General features: G+C 43.3%; 1 protein-coding gene across 2 annotated transcripts in view; it reads left to right on the top strand.

The window, feature by feature from the left end:
- Positions 1-18,249, top strand: part of RALYL (RALY RNA binding protein like) — a 1,862,755-nt gene that overhangs the window by 1,751,658 nt on the left and 92,848 nt on the right. For both annotated transcript variants that reach the window (XM_073631886.1, XM_073631887.1), the window contains one exon: positions 10,548-10,705. In XM_073631886.1, coding sequence (XP_073487987.1) covers positions 10,548-10,705 — 158 coding nt within the window. The remainder of the gene's footprint in view (positions 1-10,547; positions 10,706-18,249) is intronic.

An 18,249-nucleotide genomic window follows, 5' to 3' on the forward strand; every position in this document is an offset into this window, starting at 1 on the left:
TGTAACGAGCATGCAGCTGAAAACTTTTGACATATCCAAGTGCATATCTTGGACAGTCAGTATAAAAGACTTATCCTATTTATGCAAATTTCACTGTAATTCTCTATTAAAAGTTTTTTAAACAAGTTATCTATTTTATCACATATGGAAGCTTGTTTAAAGCCTGCTAGCAGCTTGTTTAAACAGACAACTATTGTCTAAAGCTTAACTCTGGGCTTGGATCCCCCTTCCAGGTGTACCGAGGGATATGACAGGTCCCCTTCAACAAATTCTTTCTTTGACAATGGGTACATTTTAAATGCTGCGGAGAGAGTGGTGCCATGTAATGTTTGCGGCTCTCTGTAACATTCTTCTGTAAGTCCAGGACCCTTGAATTTCCCCCAGAGCTTAATGAATGAGTTGAGGCTCTTCAATGTCCATCATTCAATCATGTGCAAGTAAAAATTCTGTTTTTTTTCCCCTCACATATGATTTGGTATTCATTGCAAAGTGAACTTTCACCTCCATCACTAAGGTTTGGGCAAAATTCCCTTACAGAGTGTAACTTGCCTTGGATAGTGAACAGCCTATCTGACTTTAGTAAATCAATTCCCAAGTCAACAACGTCAGCTTCTGCACAAAATACTTTTTCTATGTGTTTAGGATTCTATTATAAAATGCTTCTTCATCATTTATCAGCTAGCAGTTAAGATTTAATGGCCCTTAAAAAATCAAATGTAGTGTATATTGGGAAGAAAGACTGGTTCTTGTATTCCAATTATGTATCACTTCTGGGCAAACAACGATCTGGCTGTAAACAGCAACAGACTTAGGCTTATACTGTGTAGTGTGATCACACGGGTGTGAAGAGCCTGGCAAAGGTTATGAGTGGGAACAATAGAAGTAATGAGAAAACTAATCAGAGTCTTGATTTTAATTTGTAAGCTGTTATGCATACTGCTGATGTGCAATTACTTTATCTACAAGCTTGAGCAGAAGCAGTTGCAATCTTACATTCTCTTCAATTCTAGACTTCTGTTTCAAAGCTCTGCTGATTGTCATTAGTCATATCTTGTTATACCTTTTAGGTACCTTTATATTTTAACATCCTGTGTTTTTACAGCACAAATCAGCCAGAATGTTTTACTTTACACTGTCAGAGTTTTTAAAGAAGTTTGGAGTTGTTAAAAAAATAAACATACATACTTACCTCCATGCTGCAGCATTGGTGTGATGCTGCAGATGTCCCCCATCGGATCTGAGCCCGAGAACAAAGTGATCATATGACAACTGATCGCTCAGTTCTCGGTCCGTATTGAGCATAGAGCAGTGACTGTCAGTCACTGCTCCATGCACTCACTAGAGCGCCAGGCTTTAGAGAGGGGAAGGAATGGCTGGCTCAGGCTCAGTGAGAGGCTAACCCAGCTGCCAATCAGGCATCTGGGTGGATCCTCATTCCAGAGCCTAGAGCGGCTCCGAGATTTCAACCGACAGCAGGCTTTAGCCTGGGTCACTGGAGGGCACAAGTAAAACCGCCCCTGTGACCCAAAAGAGAAGTATGGCAAAGTGTATGTAAACCCTAACTATGAATGTCTCCTATTTGCATACATTTTGTCTGTTACATATACAATGACACTCTCTTCCCGTATATCTTTTAATAAAACAAACTAAAATAACTTTAGAAGTCCGTCCCTATTTTTAGGCAAATCACCTCCTTTCAATAAAGAAAATCCAGCCAAGAGTCTTTGGATTTAGAAGCGCTGGGATAAACATTATCTCTTGACCACAAAGATCACTAGACACTAACACTATCTGACTATACACCCCAAAGTTCTTTGTTCTTTGTTCATAATCACCATAAAACCGGGGACCTGGCAATGTCAGTTTCTTTCCCAGTTTATCCACTGTAGTGATAAAGTACACAATGTCATCTTTTCCAGGCCTGCAAATGACCACTTTGTCAGCATAGATGTGCCGACCATAGTTCCAGTGTAGAAAACATCCACTGAAGCATTCGTCCATGGCAACAGAACATCCAGTTTTCCGGAAAGGCTTAGGCACAGACAAATAGTCCCAAACAGCTTCACTGTACCAGAGCTCCCGGTTGGCATCAATTTCTTGCATAATGTCCTGAGCAACATAGGGAAACTCCAGGCCATATTCCGTAGCAACACATTTGTTAAGCACTCTCTGCAAACGTGCAAATTTAGGCAAAGATCTATTTTTCCCCAAACCAGGAGGCACACAAGAGTTCGGTGATTTACTCACCATAGACCCGACGGGAGTCGGAAGCAAAGTAGCAACTTTAGGTAATGTCTCCTTGATAGTACGATGTGGCTCCACACAAGGTGATGTCTTCCCAGAATCCAAGGCTGTCCACTCTGAGAAAGTCAAGGCAGAAGCAACATCTTCACCCTGAGCCCATAACAGTTCCTGTGACATAGTCTCAAATAAGTCATCCTCACCGGAGAGATCCGACATGGAATCTATCTCTGAATCTCTTAACTCCTCTGCTGGCAAATATTTACACAGACTTCCAGACATGTCCCCCTCTGATCTCTCACCCGTTCCTGACGTGGACTTCTCCGGATCCATATATTGCTCTGGTTCGGGCAGTCTCCGGGGCAGGCCTCGACCAGCCTTCACATATCCCACCTTCCTCTGGACAGGTGCAACGGGGATAGGTGTATTGGACGCAGAAATCAAAGTAATGTCCGCTGATGAAGTAGTGACAGCGGTATCTCCCTCAGGAACACTCTCGGTGGCAACAGACGAAATCACGCCTGTCGTTCTCCAGAAGCAATAGTAGCAGCTTCCACTGTGGCAGTACCTGTAGCCCAGTCCACCCGATAAGCACGGGGCGACATAGTAGGTTGCTCCACTATGAACAAATATTCTCCGCACTGCAAACAACGACCAAATGGATGGAGATGTGTGGTCAGTCCTTCATACTTGTGGCAAAGCATGCCCACCCCCTCAATATCTCCGACTGTATAGAGAACAAACCTCCCCTGTGGTTTCAGACGAATACGGTATCTGTCAGCAAGGTTCCGGTCAGCATAGCACCCGCAGCGGCACTCATAGGGAACATCCTAGGTCCCACAGTTGGCTGTATCAACGAAAAAGACATGGCCGCACTCTGATCTTCTCAGCAAGATCACGAGGCCTCTCTTCTTCTCTGGCGCCAACACACACACACGGAGGTTGACGGCTAACAAATCCCGGACGACGCCCCCACATGTAGCAATAACTCACGGTGGAGCTGCTGGTTTAAGCGGGCTGTTACCATCACCTTCTTCACCTCTATTTCACCGGAACCAGGTCTAGGGTCCCGTTGAGTTTACCATGTACACTGTAGACACTGGATACTTGAGTATCTTTTCCAATGCTTTAATAAACGTAAATTTAAGGAAGTAGCAGGAAAGAGGTAGAAGGAAAGTTGCAGGGAAGCTCAAATACCTTTTCTTAATATTCTTTGTGTAGCATTAGGGATTGAAACTTGTAGCTGAATATACTCTCTCTGTAGAGTTGAATCATTGCCCGCCTGGATAGGTTCCTCTCACTAACCTAGCAGCCAATACGTAGCACGAACAAAAGTCTCTGCCACAGACTTGATTGAAACGAAACCCGTACGATCCTCTGCCACAGGATGCATTGGTTCTCGATGAACAACGAACACAGCACCAGGACCTTTAAGCCAACCCGGCAGTGCTATGCGGTAGGATTACTTTAGGATACGTCCTCCAACTGAGTCACCAGGCCCCTCTCCAGACCAGCACTCTGCATGATCCTTCCGTGACGAGTCCTCCCTTGGGATCGTCTCAGTTGTACAGCTTCTTCACACAGGATAGACAGCTCAGGACCATTCCTCTGCCGCTGTGGTAGGCCCCAGACTAGCCTCTGGGCCCACCCACACGCCACAGCGCCGTGGGCCTCCCGGTCGGAGGTCCACGAGGTAGTACTCTTAGCACATACCTGTCGGCCAGGAGGGCCAGCAGGTGGACGGGAAAAAAAAACCTGAAACATGGCGTCTGTCCCATAAATGCCCTCTCCCAGAATGCAACTCGGAGGACCACCTCCACCGAGTTTTCTCCGGGACAGAGGAGCACTTATACACTTCAACGTGTTGCCTTTCCAACACTGGCCCATAGTAACAACGACACCCACAGGCACAGTGTGAAATTACATGCAACTCAGCCAAGCTGGAACAGAGGCAATTCTGACTATGTATGAACAGATAACCCACTAAATTTACCTATCAGCAGTAGATTAAAAATCTACCAGCGCTACATACCATTGAAATTATATATATATATATATATATATATACAGTATATATATATATATATATATATATATATATATATATATATATATATATATATATACAGTATCTCACAAAAGTGAGTACACGCCTCACATTTTTGTAAATATTTTTTTATATCTTTTCATGTGACAACACTGAAGAAATGACACTTTGCTACAATGTAAAGTAGTGAGTAGGGATGAGCCGAACACCCCCCTGTACGGTTCGCACCAGAACATGCGAACAGGCAAAAAATTTGTTTGAACACGCGAACACCGTTAAAGTCTATGGGACACGAACATGAATAATCAAAAGTTCTCGTTTTAAAGGCTTATATGCATGGTATTGTCATAAAAAGTGTTTGGGGACCTGGGTCCTGCCCCAGGGGACATGGATCAATGCAAAAAAAAGTTTTAAAAATGGCTGTTTTTTTCAAGAGCAGTGATTTTAATAATGCTTAAAGTGAAACAATAAAAGTGTAATATTCCTTTAAATTTCGTACCTGGGGGGTGTCTATAGTATGCCTGTAAAGGGGCGCATGTTTCCTGTGTTTAGAACAGTCTGACAGCAAAATGACATTTCAAAGGAAAAAAAGTCATTTAAAACTTCTGGCGGCTATTAATGAACTTCGGTCCGACAATACACATAAAAGTTCATTGATAAAAACGGCATGGGATTTCCCCACAGGGGAACCCCGAACCAAAATTTTTTTAAAAATGGCGTGGGGGGCCCCCCTAAATTCCATACCAGGCCCTTCAGGTTTGGTATGGATATTAAGGGGAACCCCGGCCAAATTAAAAAAAAAAAAATGGCGTGGGGGTCCCCCGCAAAATCTATACCATACCCTCTAGGTCTGGTATAGATTTTAAGGGGAACCCCACACCAAAATTTTTTTAAAAATGGCGTGGGGTCCCCCCAAAAATCCATACCAGACCCTTATCGGAGCACGCAACCTGGCAGGCCGCAGGAAAAGAGGGGGGACGAGAGAGCGCCCCCCCTCCTGAACCATACCAGGCCACATGCCCTCAACATTGGGAGGCTGCTTTGGGGTAGCCCCCCAAAGCACTTTGTCCCCATGTTAATAGGGACAAGGGCCTCATCCCCACAACCCTTGCCCGGTGGTTGTGGGGGTCTGCGGGCGGGGGGCTTATCGGAATCTGGAAGCCCCCTTTAACAAGGGGACCCCCAGATCCCGCCCCCCTGTGTAAAATGGTAAGGGGGTACAAAAGTACCCCTACCATTTCACAGAAAAACTGTCAAAAATGTTAAAAATGATAAGAGACAGTCATGGGGAATGCCACAGGGAAGTCCCCTTGAAGGGAAGTCCCCCCGTGTGTCAGAGGGGGCGGGGTCACCGGGTGGCCCCGCCCTCCGTTATTTAAGAACTGTCAGAAGATGAGAAGCGTCACACAGCAGGAGCCTCCCATCATGGATGCGGAGCAGCCCGAGAAGAAGAAGGGAAGAAGATGCCGCGGAGGAAGATGCCGGACGAGAACACTGGAGGAAGAACCAGAAGAGCCAGAAGAAGAAGATGGTGGAAGAAACCGAAGGAAGATAGAAGAAAGAAGATTTTAATAGAAAAAAAAAGGAATTGTCAAAAACTGTCTCTTGTCATTTTTAACATTTTTTACAGTTTTTTTGTGAAATGGTAGGCCCCTTACCATTTCACACAGGGGGGGACCGGGATCTGGGGGTCCCCTTGTTAAAGGGGGCTTCCAGATTCCGATAAGCCCCCCGCCCGCAGACCCCCTCAACCACCGGGCAAGGGTTGTGGGGATGAGGCCCTTGTCCCCATCAACATGGGGACAAGGTGCTTTGGGGGGCTACCCCAAAGCACCCTCCCAATGTTGAGGGTATGTGGCCTGGTACGGTTCAGGAGGGGGGTGCTCTCTCGTCCCCCCCTCTTTTCCTGCGGCCTGCCAGGTTGCGTGCTCCGATAAGGGTCTGGTATGGATTTTTGGGGGGACCCCACACCATTTTTTTACATTTTGGCGTGGGGTTCCCCTTAATATCCATACCAGACCTGAAGGGCCTGGTATGGAATTTAGGGGGACCCCCCACGCCATTTTTAAAAAAAAAAATTTGATTCGGGGTTCCCCTGTGGGTAAATCCCATGCCATTTTTATCAATGAACATTTATGTGTATTGTCGGACCGACAATTCATTAATAGCCGCAAGTAGTTTAAAATGACTTTTTTTCCTTTGAAATGTCATTTTGCTGTCAGACTGTTCTAAACACGGGAAACATGCGCCCATTTACAGGCATACTATAGGCACCCCCCAGGTACAAAATTTAAAGGAATATTACACTTTTATTGTTTGACTTTAAGCATTATTAAAATCACTGCTCCCGAAAAAAACGTCTTTTTTAAAAACTTTTTTTTGCATTGATCCATGTCCCCTGGGGCAGGACCCACGTCCCCAAACACTTTTTATGACAATACCATGCATATAAGCCTTTAAAATTAGCACTTTTGATTTCTCCCATAGACTTTTAAATGGTGTTCCGCGGCTTTCGAATTTGCAGCGAACACCCCAAATTGTTTGCTGTTCGGCGAACTGGCGAACAGCCGATGTTCGAGTCAAACATGAGTTCGACTCAAACTCGAAGCTCATCCCTAGTAGTGAGTGTACAGCTTGTATAACAGTGTAAATTTGCTGTCCCCTCAAAATAACTTAACACACAGCCATTAATGTCTAAACCGCTGGAAACAAAAGTGAGTACACCCCAGTGAAAATGTCCAAATTGGGCCCAAAGTGTCATTATTTTGTGTGGCCACCATTATTTTCCAGCACTGCCTTAACCCTCTTGGGCATGGAGTTCATCAGAGTTTCACAGGTTGCCACTGGAGTCCTCTTCCACTCCTCCATGACAACATCACGAAGCTGGTGGATGTTAGAGACCTTGCGCTCCTCCACCTTCTGTTTGAGGATGCCCCATAGATGCTCAATAGGGTTTAGGTCTGGAGGCATGCTTGGCCGGTCCATCACCTTTACCCTTAGCTTCTTTAGGAAGGCAGTGGTCGTCTCGGAGGTGTGTTTGGGGGTCGTTATCATGTTGAAATACTGCCCTGCGGCCCAGTCTCCGAAGGGCAGGGGATCATGCTCTGCTTCAATATGTCACAGTACATGTTGGCATTCATGGTTCCCTCAATGAACTCTAGATCCTAAGTGCCAACAGCTCTCATGCAGCCCCAGACCATGACATTATCGCTACCATGCTTGACTGTAGGCAAGACACACTTGTCTTTGTACTCCTCACCTGGTTGCCGCCACATACGCTTGACACCATCTGAACCAAATACATTTATCTTGGTCTCATCAGACCACAGGACATGGTTCCAGTAATCCATGTCCTTAGTCTGCTTGTCTTCAACAAACTGTTGTGGGCTTTCTTGTGCATCATCTTTAGAAGAGGCTTCCTTCTGGGACGACAGCCATGCAGATCAATTTGATGCAGTATATGGTCTGAGCACTGTCAGGCTGACCCCCCCACCCCTTCAACCTCTGCAGCAATGCTGACAGCACTCATACATCTATTTCCCAAAGACAACCTCTGGATATGACGCTGAGCACGTGTGCTCAACTTCTTTTGTCAACCGTGGCAAGGCCTGTTCTGAGTGGAACCTGTCCTGTTAAACCGCTGTATGGTCTTGGCCACCATGCTACAGCTCAGTTTCAGGGTCTTGGCAATCTTCTTATAGCCTAGGCCATCTTTATGTAGAGCAGCAATTCTTTTTTTCAGATCCTCAGAGAGTTCTTTGCCATGAGGTACCACGTTGAACTTCCAGTGACCAGTATGAGAGAGTGAGAGCTATAACACCAAATTTAACACACCTGCTCCCCATTCACACCTGAGACCTTGTAACACTAACGAGTCACATGACACCAGAGAGTGAAAATGGATAATTGGGCCCAGTTTGGACATTTTCACTTAGGGGTGTACTCACTTTTGTTGTCAGTGGTTTAGACATTAATGGCTGTGTGTTGAGTTATTTTGTGGGGACAGCAAATTTACAGTGTTGTACAAGCTGTACACTCACTACTTTACATTGTAGCAAAGTGTCATTTCTTCAGTGTTGTCACATGAAAAGACATAAAATATTAACAAAAATGTGAGGGATGTATTCACTTTTGTGAGATACTGTGTATATATATATATATATATATATATATATATATATACACAAAAATACACAAGTCCATCTAGCCTGCCTATCAGTTTGCCTATGGTGCAAATAGATGCACAGATGATGCTATTGCATTGCATGCTGCCTTGACACGTCTTGAGCACTCAAACACATATGTTAGGATGTTATTCATTGATTTTAGCTCAGCATTTAACACAGTAGTCCCTGACAAATTAGTGAAAAAGTTAAACGCTTTGTGCCTATGTCCATTGCTGTGCTCATGGATTATGGATTTCCTAACAAACAGGCCACAAATCGTGAGAATAGAAGATCAGGTGTCTAACACTATTATTTTGAATACGGGGGTACCACGGGGATGTGTGTTAATTCCAATCATTGTTTATGCACGATTGTACTCCCATACATGCGCCTAACACTATAGTGAAGTTTGCTGATGTTACCACTTTAGTGGGACCCATACAAGATAATGATGAGATAGCTTACAGGCAGGAAATTCAACAGATGGTTGAGTGGTGTACAGAAAATGATTTAATACTCAACACTGCAAAAACTGTATATAATCTGCTTGTTTGTGTCTATATCAGATATAATTACTGTTTAGCTCTCATTTGCAGAACATCAGAATAAAGACCCAGAGATTGTGGGATATATAGTTTCTTCACAGGAATTGTCAGTTATCATACTACAGACAGAGGTCATGCATGACCCCATGAAACTATAATGGTGCATGGTCAATGAACATCTTATGCAGGTGAAAAACAAAAGATGCACGTAGGAAGGTTTATAATGCCTTTAAAATAATACCAGCTGAACCTTCCCTGAATGTTCTTGCCCAATTGTTCTCCTGTGTTGCCACCCTGTTACATGCTCCCCTGGTTGAAAATACAAGCAGCAGTGCCTACACACACTGTGCAGGCATGGTCCCCCACTGTCACTTTTGGTAAGCCAGTTCAGAGAAATTATATGCATCTCACACTGGAGTGAGTATATATAGATAGGAATTGTTTAAAGTGGTTGTAACCCTAAAAAAAACAAAACATGCTCCTATCCCTTTAAAGCACGAGATATAGCACAGTGCGTTTGCAATGTCAATTGTCACTTTCTATGTTCTACAGTACAATGCCTGGCTGATCCTGCCTGTTCTTGTCTTCCCCTCTGTAAACTGACCACAATTATCATGGCTGCTGATCTCTGATAGCGTGGTCAGTTTATGTGCCTCCGTCATCCATCCATCTCCTCAGCGTCTCTGCATCTCCTCCTCCCTCTCTGCCTCCCTCTCTCCTTGTCAGTTTTATAATCAGTCCAAGAGCTGATCTCTTCCCTGCCTTTCTCCTCTCCTCCCTGCCTTTCTCCTCTCCTCCCTGCCCCTCCCCACCACTCTACTCTCATCTCCTCCCTGTGTAATTCTGTTACCTGCAGTGGCTCCAGTGCTTGTAAAGCAAAGAAACATGTATTAATTACTTTGATCCTCTCTGTTCTATGCAGAGCCCTGCAGTGCAAAGACCTGCACCCACCCACCCCCCGCCCCCCCCCGCTAGCTTGCATTCATTATAGGGAAATCTCAGACCCTCCCACTGTGCTCACTTACTTGAAGGGAGGCAGAGGGAGGGCAAATGACAGGACAGCAGGGCTCTGCAAAGAAGGTATTTAGCATTATAATTTTAGGAAAACACACACACTGTACTGAACATGGACCTAAAACAGAGAGAATCAAAGTAATTAATACATATGGCTTTACAGCCGCTTTAAAGAGGATCAGCAGCAATGAGATGCATAAATAAATCAAATATATGCACAGTAACAACATTTTTACATACAGGCAAAGCCAAACACATTTTTAGTAGAGTGAGGAAGGGTTAGAACTTTTTATTGCTAACATTTTTAGAGCACAATTGTACCAGTCAGAGGAACACTGATCACCAAGATGCAATATAATATTCTTTTTTAAAATAGCCAGCAGGAACAAGTACTATTGTGACATCATTATGTTCCACGGTAGACACAGCGGTTGTGCCTGGCTGCTCCCATCTATGTTCTGTAGACTTTTATTTTCATGCCCATTTGTTGAAACATTGAGACTGTAATTGATCATATAATATTGTACTTTGAAGGTTGTTCGATTATGGCCATGGACGTGTTCCTCCTCCACCCCGTGCTGTCATTCCTCTGAAACGTCCCAGATTAACTGTGCCAGCAACACGCAGAGGAAAAGGAGTCTTCTCACTGAAAGGAGCATCACGGTCTGTCTCCTCTTCATCAGGCTCCAAATGTGAGTGTTTGCTTTGTTCTTACTTGATAAATGACTGTGACTACAGTAAAGAAGTTTACCAAAGAAATGGCATACGTAACACAATATTTGCAGTATTCTAACAGATGATTTGTTAACACCAGTAAAGTTAAGGCCCAAATGGTGGATTGTTTTTTAAATTAGTCCTTCGCAGGATTTACAAACCAAAAGGCAGCTCTGACTCCAATGTTCACCTCCTCCTCTTTGGCACCGTTCCCTACCATATATCCTTTCCGCCACCAGTTGTCTTCAGTCTTTTGAGTTTAATGACATCCAGCACCTTTAACCCAGATGAATGAGGACATCCTGTAAGTGCAGGACCCTGTGGAGCCACTCCCTGACAGTGCATCATAACAGCCTTGCATTTATATACAGCGAAGGAGATACATACATGATGATGTCAGCACTGCTCTCTGCATCATTAGGGACCACCAGGGGAAGGGCTGACAAGGAAATTGACCCTACACATCACATGACCAACCTGGGGGATGACTGGGAGATGGAGGGGTGAGCCTGGAGTTAGACTTTAAAGCAGTATTAAACCCAAAACCATCCATATATTATAGTGCAGCTTACCTATAATTAGATGTGGTGTCTGTATCAGTTTTCTTTTCTTTGGCTTTTTCCCTCTTTTTTAACCTGGTGATCTGGCCAGTAACACATCTTATGTATTAGTGAGACACAACTCTGTAGGAATGAGCACAGGGGGCAATGCAGACAGCAGCATTGTCAGTCTGGAGAAATGAAGGGGGGGGGTAGTGTTAAATGTATTAGTAGACTTAGATACACTAAAAAATTGAAGCCAAACTCCAGCTTACACTTTATAATCAGTTACAGAAAACAACTTGTTTTCTTTTTAGGGTAAAAGCTTTGCATGAATAAAAAAAACTGATCATTTTAACAGCTTCAGCCCCGGAAGATTTGGCTGCTGAATGACCAGGCCATTTTTTTGCGATTCGGCACTGCGTCGCTTTGACTGACAATTGCGCAGTTGTGCGCCGCTGCACCCAAACAAAATTGACGTGCTTTTTTTCCACAAATAGAGCTTTCATTTGGTGGTATTTGATCATCTCTGCGGTTTTTATTTTTTGCGCTATAAACAAAAAAAGAGCGACAATTTTGAAAAAACACAATATTTTGTACTTTTTGCTATAATAAATATCCCCATTTTTTTTTTTTAAAAGCTATTTTTCTCTCAGTTTGGGCCGATATGTATTCTTCTACATACTTTTGGTTAAAAAAATCGCAATAAGCGTATATTGATTGATTTGCGCAAAAGTTATAGCGTCTACAAAATAGGGGATAGATTTATAGCATTTTTATTATTTTTTTTTTTTTACTAGTAATGGCGGTGATCTGTGATTTTTATCATGACTGCGACATTTTGGCAGACACATTGGCCACTTTTGACACATTTTTGGGACCATTGGCATTTATACAGCGATCAGTGCTATAAAAATGCACTGATTACTGTAAAAATGTCACTGGCAGGGAGGGGGTTAAACACTAGAGGGCGATCAAGGGGTTAAATGTGTTTCCTAGTGTGTTTTCTAACTGAAGGGGGGATGGGACTGTCTAGGGGAGATGACAGATCGCTGTTCATACTTTGTATGAACAGACGATCTGTCTCTTCTCCCCTCAGAGAACCGAGATCTGTGTGTTTACACGAGGGATGGCCGAACACTCCCTGGTTCGGTTCACAGCAGAACTTGCGAACAGGCAAAAAATTTTTTTCGAACACGCGAACACCGTTAAAGTCTATGGGACACGAACATGAATAATCAAAAGTGCTCATTTTAAAGGCTTATATGCAAGTTATTGTCATAAAAAGTGTTTGGGGACCTGGGTCCTGCCCCAGGGGACATGGATCAATGCAAAAAGAAGTTTTAAAAATGGCCGTTTTTTCGGGAGCAGTGATTTTAATAATGCTTAAAGTGAAACAATAAAAGTGTAAAATTCCTTTAAATTTCGTACCTGGGGGGTGTCTATAGTGTGCCTGTAAAGTAGCGCATGTTTCCCGTGTTTAGAACATTCTGACAGCAAAATGACATTTCAAAGGAAAAAAAGTCATTTAAGACTTGCGGCTATTAATGAATTGTCGGTCTGACAACACACATAAAAGTTCATTGATAAAAACGGCATGGGATTTCCCCACAGGGGAACCCTGAACCAAAATTTTAAAAAAATGCATGGGGGTCCCCCTAAATTCCATACCAGGCCCTTCAGGTCTGGTATGGATATTAAGGGGAACCCCGCACCAAAATTTTAAAAAATGGCGTGGGGTCCCCCCAAAAATCCATACCAGACCCTTATCCGTGCACACAACCTGGCAGGCCACAGGAAAAGAGGTGGGACGAGAGAGCGCCCCCCCTCCTGAACCGTACCAGGCCACATGCCCTCAACATTGGGAGGGTGCTTTGAGGTAGCCCCCCAAAGCACCTTGTCCCCATGTTGATGGGGAGAAGAGCCTCATCCCCACAACCCTTGGCCGGTGGCTGTGGGGGTCGGCGGGCGGGGGGCTTATCGGAATCGGGAAGCCCCCTTTAACAAGGGGACCCCCAGATCCCGCCCCCCCATGTGAATTGGTAATGGGGTACAGACGTACCCCTACCATTTCACAAAAAAAATTGTCAAAAAGGTTAAAAAACACAAGAGACGATTTTTGACAAGTCCTTTATTTCTTCTTCTTTCATCTTTCTTCTGGTCTTCCTTTGATGTTCTTCTTCTTCCTCCATCTTCTTCTTCTCCATCTTCTTCTTCCTCTGCTCTTCTCATCCCGCATCTTCCTCCAGGCATCTTCTCCACTCCAAAATGTGTGGGGGGGGGGACATAAAAAATATATCAATAGATAATAAAGTCCTCAAAGTCCTCAAATCAGCACATCAAAATGTGTGGTGGGGGACGTAAAAAATATATATCAATAGATAATAAAGTCCTCAAAGTCCTCAGGAAATGTATCGTATAAAACGTTGGGATGAGAGTCCTCAATATATATGCGACTTCATATTAAAATATATCAAAAATACAAAAGACATCTGAACTGAAGAAACACCACAACCGAAAGTGAGGAGGCTTACCGGAAAGTTTGAAACCAATAAAACATAGGACTTTGAGGACTTTATTATCTATCGATATATATTTTTTAAGTCCCCCAGCACACATTTTGATGTGCTGATTTGAGGACTTTATTATCTATTGATATATTTTTTATGTCCCCCCCAACATTTTGATGTGCTGATTTGAGGAACCTTAGGGTTTTTACACTATATAATATATGGTTATTTGTCATATTAGCGCTACACTCATTTTGTTTTCTGTTCTATGTCTATATCCTATTGGCTGTGTTAGCTGCTTACTATTCGGGTAGCGAAGAATTACTTGTTATATTCTATCTTCTCCACTCCGTCCGCAGGATCCGCCTCAGTGGGAGTCTTCCGCCGTGTGACGCTTCGGTTCTTCTGACATTTCTTATATAATGGAGGGCGGGGTCACTGGGTGGCAAGGGGACTTACCTGTGACTTTCCCCGTGTTGTCAGAGGGGGGTGATGTCACCCGTTTACGTAAAAGGCTTGCGCTGGCTGGCGTATTGTAAGCGGGATACTTTGTGGCATTTGTGTAGTAATGGCTTTCTTCTGGCGACTCGACCATGCAGCCCATCTTTCTTCAAGTGCATCTTGAAACAGCTGCACCACATGTTTTCAGAGAGTCCTGTATTTCACCTGAAGTTATTTGTGGGTTTTTCTTTGCATTCCGAACAATTTTCCTGGCAGTTGTGGCTGAAATTTTAGTTGGTCTACCTGACCGTGGTTTAGTTTCAACAGAACCCCTCATTTTCCACTTCTTGATTAGAGTTTGAACACTGCTAATTGGCATTCTCAATTCCTTGGGTATCTTTTTATATCCCTTTCCTGTTTTAAACAGTTCAACTAACTTTTCCCACAGATCCTTTCATAATTCTTTTGCTTTCCCCATTACTCAGAAACCAAAAACGTCAGTGCAGCACTGGATGAAAGATTCAAGGGTCTGTCAGGAGTCCAGAAACGCATTGACCTTTTATACACACACACTAATTACAAGCAAACAGATCACAGGTGAGGATGGTTATCTTTAAAAAAACATTCAAACCCCTTTGTGTCAACTTGTGTTCATGTTATCAGGCCAAAATCACCAGGATATGTAAACTTTTGATCAGGGTCATTTGGGTAGTTTCTGTTGTCATTATGATTTAAAAAGAGTAAACACAGTTGATTGATAATAAATGGCTTCAGCCAAACACCAACCTTGAGTGAAAGAAATGTTTTTGTGTTATCATTCATATTCTCCGAAAAATGGCCAAGAAATGTATACGCAGAGGAAAAGGAGTCTTCTCACTGAAAGGAGCATCACGGTCTGTCTCCTCTTCATCAGGCTCCAAATGTGAGTGTTTGCTTTGTTCTTACTTGATAAATGACTGTGACTACAGTAAAGAAGTTTACCAAAGAAATGGCATACGTAACACAATATTTGCAGTATTCTAACAGATGATTTGTTAACACCAGTAAAGTTAAGGCCCAAATGGTGGATTGTTTTTTAAATTAGTCCTTCGCAGGATTTACAAACCAAAAGGCAGCTCTGACTCCAATATTCACCTCCTCCTCTTTGGCACCGTTCCCTACCATATATCCTTTCCGCCACCAGTTGTCTTCAGTCTTTTGAGTTTAATGACATCCAGCACCTTTAACCCAGATGAATGAGGACATCCTGTAAGTGCAGGACCCTGTGGAGCCACTCCCTGACAGTGCATCATAACAGCCTTGCATTTATATACAGCGAAGGAGATACATACATGATGATGTCAGCACTGCTCTCTGCATCATTAGGGACCACCAGGGGAAGGGCTGACAAGGAAATTGACCCTACACATCACATGACCAACCTGGGGGATGACTGGGAGATGGAGGGGTGAGCCTGGAGTTAGACTTTAAAGCAGTATTAAACCCAAAACCATCCATATATTATAGTGCAGCTTACCTATAATTAGATGTGGTGTCTGTATCAGTTTTCTTTTCTTTGGCTTTTTCCCTCTTTTTTAACCTGGTGATCTGGCCAGTAACACATCTTATGTATTAGTGAGACACAACTCTGGAGGAATGAGCACAGGGGGCAATGCAGACAGCAGCATTGTCAGTCTGGAGAAAGGAAGGGGGGGGGGTAGTGTTAAATGTATTAGTAGACTTAGATACACTAAAAAATTGAAGCCAAACTCCAGCTTACACTTTATAATCAGTTACAGAAAACAACTTGTTTTCTTTTTAGGGTAAAAGCTTTGCATGAATAAAAAAAAACTGATCATTTTAACAGCTTCAGCCCCGGAAGATTTGGCTGCTGAATGACCAGGCCATTTTTTTGCGATTCGGCACTGCGTCGCTTTGACTGACAATTGCGCAGTTGTGCGCCGCTGCACCCAAACAAAATTGACGTGCTTTTTTTCCACAAATAGAGCTTTCATTTGGTGGTATTTGATCATCTCTGCGGTTTTTATTTTTTGCGCTATAAACAAAAAAAGAGCGACAATTTTGAAAAAACACAATATTTTGTACTTTTTGCTATAATAAATATCCCCATTTTTTTTTTTTTAAAAGCTATTTTTCTCTCAGTTTGGGCCGATATGTATTCTTCTACATACTTTTGGTTAAAAAAATCGCAATAAGCGTATATTGATTGATTTGCGCAAAAGTTATAGCGTCTACAAAATAGGGGATAGATTTATAGCATTTTTATTATTTTTTTTTTTTACTAGTAATGGCGGTGATCTGTGATTGTTATCATGACTGCGACATTTTGGCAGACACATTGGCCACTTTTGACACATTTTTGGGACCATTGGCATTTATACAGCGATCAGTGCTATAAAAATGCACTGATTACTGTAAAAATGTCACTGGCAGGGAGGGGGTTAAACACTAGAGGGCGATCAAGGGGTTAAATGTGTTTCCTAGTGTGTTTTCTAACTGAAGGGGGGATGGGACTGTCTAGGGGAGATGACAGATCGCTGTTCATACTTTGTATGAACAGACGATCTGTCTCTTCTCCCCTCAGAGAACCGAGATCTGTGTGTTTACACGAGGGATGAGCCGAACACTCCCTGGTTCAGTTCACAGCAGAACTTGCGAACAGGCAAAAAATTTGTTCGAACACGCGAACACCGTTAAAGTCTATGGGACACGAACATAAATAATCAAAAGTGCTCATTTTAAAGGCTTATATGCAAGTTATTGTCATAAAAAGTGTTTGGGGACCTGGGTCCTGCCCCAGGGGACATGGATCAATGCAAAAAGAAGTTTTAAAAATGGCCGTTTTTACGGGAGCAGTGATTTTAATAATGCTTAAAGTGAAACAATAAAAGTGTAAAATTCCTTTAAATTTCGTACCTGGGGGGTGTCTATAGTGTGCCTGTAAAGTAGCACATGTTTCCCGTGTTTAGAACATTCTGACAGCAAAATTACATTTCAAAGAAAAAAAGTCATTTAAGACTTGCGGCTATTAATGAATTGTCGGTCTGACAACACACATAAAAGTTCATTGATAAAAACGGCATGGGATTTCCCCACAGGGGAACCCTGAACCAAAATTTAAAAAAAATGCATGGGGGTCTCCCTAAATTCCATACCAGGCCCTTCAGGTCTGGTATGGATATTAAGGGGAACCCCGCACCAAAATTTAAAAAAATGGCGTGGGGTCCCCCCAAAAATCCATACCAGACCCTTATCCGTGCACACAACCTGGCAGGCCACAGGAAAAGAGGTGGGACGAGAGAGCGCCCCCCCCTCCTGAACCGTACCAGGCCACATGCCCTCAACATTGGGAGGGTGCTTTGAGGTAGCCCCCCAAAGCACCTTGTCCCCATGTTGATGGGGAGAAGAGCCTCATCCCCACAACCCTTGGCCGGTGGCTGTGGGGGTCGGCGGGCGGGGGGCTTATCAGAATCGGGAAGCCCCCTTTAACAAGGGGACCCCCAGATCCCGCCCCCCCCCATGTGAATTGGTAATGGGGTACAGACGTACCCCTACCATTTCACAAAAAAAATTGTCAAAAAGGTTAAAAAACACAAGAGACGATTTTTGACAAGTCCTTTATTTCTTCTTCTTTCATCTTTCTTCTGGTCTTCCTTTGATGTTCTTCTTCTTCCTCCATCTTCTTCTTCTCCATCTTCTTCTTCCTCTGCTCTTCTCATCCCACATCTTCCTCCAGGCATCTTCTCCACTCCAAAATGTGTGGGGGGGGGGACATAAAAAATATATCAATAGATAATAAAGTCCTCAAAGTCCTCAAATCAGCACATCAAAATGTGTGGTGGGGGACGTAAAAAATATATATCAATAGATAATAAAGTCCTCAAAGTCCTCAGGAAATGTATCGTATAAAATGTTGGGATGAGAGTCCTCAATATATATGCGACTTCATATTAAAATATATCAAAAATACAAAAGACATCTGAACTGAAGAAACACCACAACCGAAAGTGAGGAGGCTTACCGGAAAGTTTG

The sequence above is a fragment of the Aquarana catesbeiana genome, linkage group LG05, assembly GCF_042186555.1.
Source record: "Aquarana catesbeiana isolate 2022-GZ linkage group LG05, ASM4218655v1, whole genome shotgun sequence".
NCBI classification, from domain to species: Eukaryota; Metazoa; Chordata; class Amphibia; order Anura; family Ranidae; genus Aquarana; species Aquarana catesbeiana.